The 5,560-nt window shown below is 34.8% G+C and overlaps 1 protein-coding gene across 1 annotated transcript; it reads right to left on the bottom strand.

The window, feature by feature from the left end:
- Positions 1–500: 500 nt before the first annotated feature.
- LOC109537322 lies at positions 501–2,799 on the bottom strand. The gene is made up of 2 exons (XM_019903977.2): positions 876–2,799; positions 501–821 (listed from the first exon to the last, which is right to left on the bottom strand). Exons 1-2 carry the CDS (start codon positions 1,752–1,754, stop codon positions 537–539), a joined length of 1,164 nt encoding a protein of 387 aa, XP_019759536.1. The 5' UTR covers positions 1,755–2,799; the 3' UTR covers positions 501–536.
- Between the last annotated feature and the right edge of the window lie 2,761 nt (positions 2,800–5,560).

The raw sequence follows: 5,560 nt of genomic DNA, 5'->3' as shown, positions 1-5,560 counted from the left end.
ATTCCCTTTAAGGGGTAATAAGGGCTCACTTGGAGGGTACCAGAAAAATATTTTTTGGATAATTTCTAGAAGATAATAACAGTTGAAAATCGAATTTCAACTTTGTTAGTAAGCATTATTTTGAAAGTGTTCCATGTTTAATTGGGGGCATATAAACATTGTTGCCGTTTTTCTAATATAGGTTTTTGCAAATTTCTCAAGTTTTTAATAACAATTATTTTTTTTTACAACTTTTTCTGTACTCCTAAAACACCGCCAGACAACACCTCCAGAGGAATGACGCCAATTTTGAATCACCCTGTATTTTACACATTTTAATTAAATATTTATACAGGGTGACCTACCGTGAACCACCGCGATCTATACATGGCAAACTATATTTAGGAAATATAGTAAAAAACCACCGAAGCTACCAAACAACTGATGTAAAAGTAAGCGAGAATATGAGTTCAGCTCCCTTTGATATGCGACTGGTTTTCCCATATAAATAAAAGACAGTGTTTAATTTTTTCTATTTCCAATAAAACAATGTGCATTTACTTGGAAACAAACTGCATAATGACTATACAATAAGTAGATACTGTTGAAGTAACCGCCCCCAGCAGTCCCCAATTGACTTGAAAAAAGCCTCCAGCATGCAAGCACAGTTTCCTGGTTTTACTTTGATCCAATAGAAAGGTGATCTCTTGCACAACTAGCTGGTCACATGGGTATTGTTTGCTGTTGTTAATTTTATTTAAAAATGTGTAACAAAGAGAGGCTGTTCGTTCCCCTTGCCCTTGGAGTTTTTCTCCGATGAGCGAACTTACTGCGATTTGCCCCTGAAAGTTAAAATCTGTGTTTCCATATCTGTATATAACCATCTATAGACTTACCACTGTGCTGAGCGCACTCATTGACTGGATGGCAAAAACAAATATATTGGAATAAAGGAGAGTATTGCCCGACTTCGGCTTCGTTCCGAAGCTTATTAGAACCGTGCAATTGTACAAAATGTTGACTATAGCAGTGATTAACATAATGGCTAAGAAGGCTTTAATGAAGCAATTAAACCTGTCGATGAGATTACATAAAACAGTATAATGACGCGAAAGAGTCAGCAAGTCGCGTATGCTACACGAGAGCTCTGGACTTATGCGATTTTTCCTTGTATAGAATTTCGGTATGTAGAATACCCTCTGGTGTGCGAAAGGACAATCTCTGCCAAGCTCTTCAAGATAATCGTTCATGCCTATGAAGTGAATGTTGATTTTATCAACCAATTGTGCACAAGTACATACCATCAAGTTGAGGCAATAAAGCCATATGGATCGAGGTACGAAATATTGGTGCAAATGCCAACCGACTCGATCCTGAAGGAAAAATCCTTCAACAAGAATAGGAGCTAGTGGAGCTAGACGCATCGCACAAATTATTCTCGAATGGGATGAGTTCGACTCCTTTGGTGTAAACTTTCTCTTGCTCAGAAATGTAAATAGCTTCACAATAAAGGCACTGCGGATGAACCCCACAACACCCATAATACTGACAAAAACCAGCAGAAAATCGCTGAAACAACTGATAAAAATCACCATTTCATTTTTAAAATATTCGGACTTATGGTACAAGGCGAGCCTGCCAATAATGCAGACTATAAACCCGGAAACATTTAATATGATCAAGATTATCTGGAAAATTTTGAAAAATGTTTTATAGTGCAAGCTTAGAAGCAGCAGCCGTATTTCAAACGGGTAATTTTTCACAAAAGCCACCATTTTGAGCTGCAATGGCTCTCTGTAGTTGGTTACTGACTAAACAGATAAGGAATTCAATAGAGCGAAATGTTTTGTCAATCAATTACCTGTGTTAATTGGAGTAATGTACTAATTATTATGTCGTTTGAGGTGAACAACTTTGAATAATAGATACGTTTCAGGCCGGCACGCAATAGAAAACATATATCTATATCTCGTATCTATCTGAAGAAATTGGTTTTGGGCGTTTTTCTTAATTTCGTTTTGAAACGTATTTTTGAACACTGTAAAGATCGTTAACAAAATTGATCAAAAATCTTTTAAAGAAAGTCTTTCGACAAAGAATGCAACTCAAATTCAATTTTGCAACTGAATTAGGAGGTATTTTTTGCAGGCAAACCAATTAGTGGAAACTATCAAATGTTAAATTTACTTTAGGACAATCCAACGATTTCAGTTTTTGTGGTCAAAAACTGTGCATTTCAGAAACAAATAAACGCTTTTCTGTTCACGCAGCCGTAATTTTCTCGGATAATCCAACGGTTTTCATTTTTTTAATCCAAGATCTTTCATTTCATATTCTCGAAGCTAAACACGCTTTTGTAAGAAATGGGGCGATCAAATTTGAAAAACGTCAGTTTTTCTCAGCCGCTTTAACGGGAGCCACAATGTTCATTATTATTGTAACTGTACAGTTAGAAGTATTTCTCGAGTGTGAATTGCTGTGAATCTTGCGTATTTTTTGACTAAAATGTAACTGTACATTAGAGATTTTTTTTTAAAATTAATTTATTTAAAAAAAAATGCTTAACAGATAAGCAACAATTAACAGGCAATACTGTAACAAAAACCGCAATCAACACAGAGAAAAAACAGTGAAAATAATTCCAAGACTTTCACATTTGGAGCGTAAAATTAAAGTTTGACGAGGAATGGATCACGTAAAGCTCTAAAGAGACTTCGGCCATTATCAAGCAAATCGGGCTCAGGTTTCAGAAGTTTTCTTTGTGCTGTTAGCACTTAATTTTCAGCTTTAGAATCATGTGAATTTTTTGCAATTAGCTGAGCAGCGCTGGATTGCGACTTTAATTTTGATTGATTTTACAGAGAAACCAAATCAGTTTTGAAATCTCACTTTACGCTTCTATGCTTTTATTACTTTTACTAAATTATTGATTTTTCTCACTTTTACTTTTGTGGTCAACCAACAACAATGCAACCATGTTGGGTTTGAGATCAGTTATTGCTCGGAACAGTCGTTGACAAGATGTTCCCTCACAAAATCACCTTTTTACCTTTTTTCCTTACAGTAATTGTTCTCAACTTAGGTAAGCCTTAGATACCATAAAATAGCTTTTTATTCATTGGATTTTAATATTCACAGTATCGTCAGTTGCAAGTGAAACTGTGACGGAGGTTTGCGAAAACTCCGAGCGAGGCGATACCGGATGCGTTGGAGATGAAAAGGAAAACATTTACTCAGAGGAATCAAATAAACCATCATTTGGTAAGCTCTACACATTTAAGCTTTAGGTGTTTAGGGTTTTTTTATGCAATTTAATTGACTATTAAATGTTTTTAGTTTTGAAGAAAGGGCAAAAATGCGCTTTGCTCAAAATACAGGCATTGAAAGTTGCTAAAAATATTGGATTTATTTAAATTGTTTGTAAATTGCATGAAATTTGTCCCAAAAATGGTGAAAATTGTATTTTTGGGGGTTTCGACTCAATGATTATGAGGAAAAAAATTATATATGCATACCTATATCAATTTAAACTTAAGCTTTCGATCGAAACACTTCTGATGAGGATACAAGCCACTCGTACTTGCGAAATGTCGGAAATAATTTTTATTCAGTCCAGTTTTCCAATCAAAGGTATTTAGAGAGTTCTTTTCAGCCTAAGGCTATAGAAAATAGCCTTGTCTAAATAGTGAAAATAGTCTATTACCTTATCACAAGTCCTCAAAATTCTCAAAAAAACTTCGGAATGTGCTGGAAACTTCAATTGGGCTCAGATTCTCTCTAGCTTGACAGCAAACGTCAGAAAGTTTCCGATGTAAAAAATCACTTATTGTGTCGGGAAAACACAGCCAAAGGATAAAGGAAAGCTCTAATTTTCAGAAAATCGACCACTTTCCAAATGAATGCAAAGAAAAAATGGAAAATTCCCATCCCTTGTTAAACAATGTACTAACCTCTGACAGAGACAACAAAGATACTAACCTTTGACGTTTTGACATGAACTAACTTTTAATTAATCATAATTAAGAGATAATTTTGCTTAAAATGAGCTGAAAGGGCGCGGCGTAAGTTCTTAAGATACCTCAGACAATTTTCCACTCACCAACGCAAACCCACCTTTAATTAATTTTTGTGAAACAATCAATTTGATACACTTTAAAATGAATTAAATTTTTTGATACTATTTTGATTGAGTTTGTTAATCCACCATTATTCAAACCATGGAATGATCTCCAGTTTTCCATGGTTAAAATTGTAATTAATACGTCCAATATACTCAAAGTTGCGCCGCATGATGCCAAAGAACGCGATTTATCTGAGATACAATTAAATTATCAGAAAATATTTGAGTATATTTCACTAGTTTTCCAGGTTTTTGTCAACAAGGGCCGCATTAAAGGACTTAAACATACAAAAGTTTAAAAACAGTTTATTATCAAGAACAAATGTATCACACATTCATTAAATTTGACAATTTTTTCATTTGCCTGCCAATAGTTACGCCCGACGTGGCAACCCAGGCACCGTCTTTCAAACCGCTGTCCCAACTTTCATCACTTTCATTGAGAAATGCTGATAAACAGTCCATAGAAATTCAGTGCTCAATTTGTGCGGTGGTGGGCTTTAATTTAAGTGAAAATAAATATATTTGTGATTTTACGTATATTTCGTTATTGCGAAGTAACCGGCCATGAAGATTTTTGCCATTTATGTCTTAGTTCTTACGATATTTGCTTCGGAAAGCACAAGTGCCATTGGTGATGGTAAGCAATTTCCCATGTTTGTTTACAAAATAGCTATAAATAGGCCGGCACTTTATATGTATTTTACTGGTAAATGAGTAAAATATCCAGATGTGAGCTTGTGATAATTGTCACGTTCCACGTTGGGATTAATATAGAATATAGAATGAGCATGGAGAAGGACTGTGTCGAGCACAGTCCTCTTGGTTTACAATGTAATTTATTAAATAATAATTGTGTTAGGGATTCAGAGTAATTGACAGTGTATTGCCTTAATGTTGGGGCTTTCAGGGTTCAATTTGCCCGAAATTTATCCCTAATTTGGACTCATCAACGGTAATAATTGAACAAAATCCAGCCAAGAGTGCAGAGGAAAAATCACCCCCTGAATCAACATAACGCTTATAACATGGTCATTAATACCACACTTGGTAACACTGGCCTAAACGTTTGCAGAGTAAACGAATAACACAGGTTTTATTGAAGAAAATCATGAAAAATTGAAACTTTTTTAAAACCAACATTCTTTCTGTGTGATAAAATAATGTAGATAAGTCTTGAGAATTGAGTTCATGCACAGGAAATCAGAGTAACTTTGATAAACACATTTAATTGCCATTGCCAGTGATGTAATCAAGCACACATGCAGATGTTTTCACCATAAATGATTTAACAGACATTAAATGGATGTGCAACAATGTTGCCATCAGATCTGTGGCTCATCTTTATTTAAAATTCCAAATCAACATCAATTCCTGGGCTTCAGTCATTTATTGTCTATTTATCAATTAAAATACGTTTCGGTGTTTTCCACCATCATCAGTTTCTATGTGTAGCGTTGT

This window comes from Dendroctonus ponderosae, unplaced genomic scaffold (genome assembly GCF_020466585.1).
Source record: "Dendroctonus ponderosae isolate FM_Combo_2020 unplaced genomic scaffold, Dpon_F_20191213v2 Dpon_F_20191213_3, whole genome shotgun sequence".
Lineage (NCBI taxonomy): Eukaryota > Metazoa > Arthropoda > Insecta > Coleoptera > Curculionidae > Dendroctonus > Dendroctonus ponderosae.
This window is presented reverse-complemented; position numbering and strand designations above follow the sequence as displayed.

What these genes read in the sequence shown, in the direction of transcription:
- LOC109537322 (XM_019903977.2), bottom strand. Translation starts at nt 1,754, where the DNA reads ATGGTGGCTTTTGTGAAAAATTACCCGTTTGAAATACGGCTGCTGCTT. An exon ending in TGAGTGCGCTCAGCACAGTG is followed by an intron (nt 822 to 875) that starts GTAAGTCTATAG and finishes TTTAACTTTCAG; the next exon opens with GGGCAAATCGCAGTAAGTTC.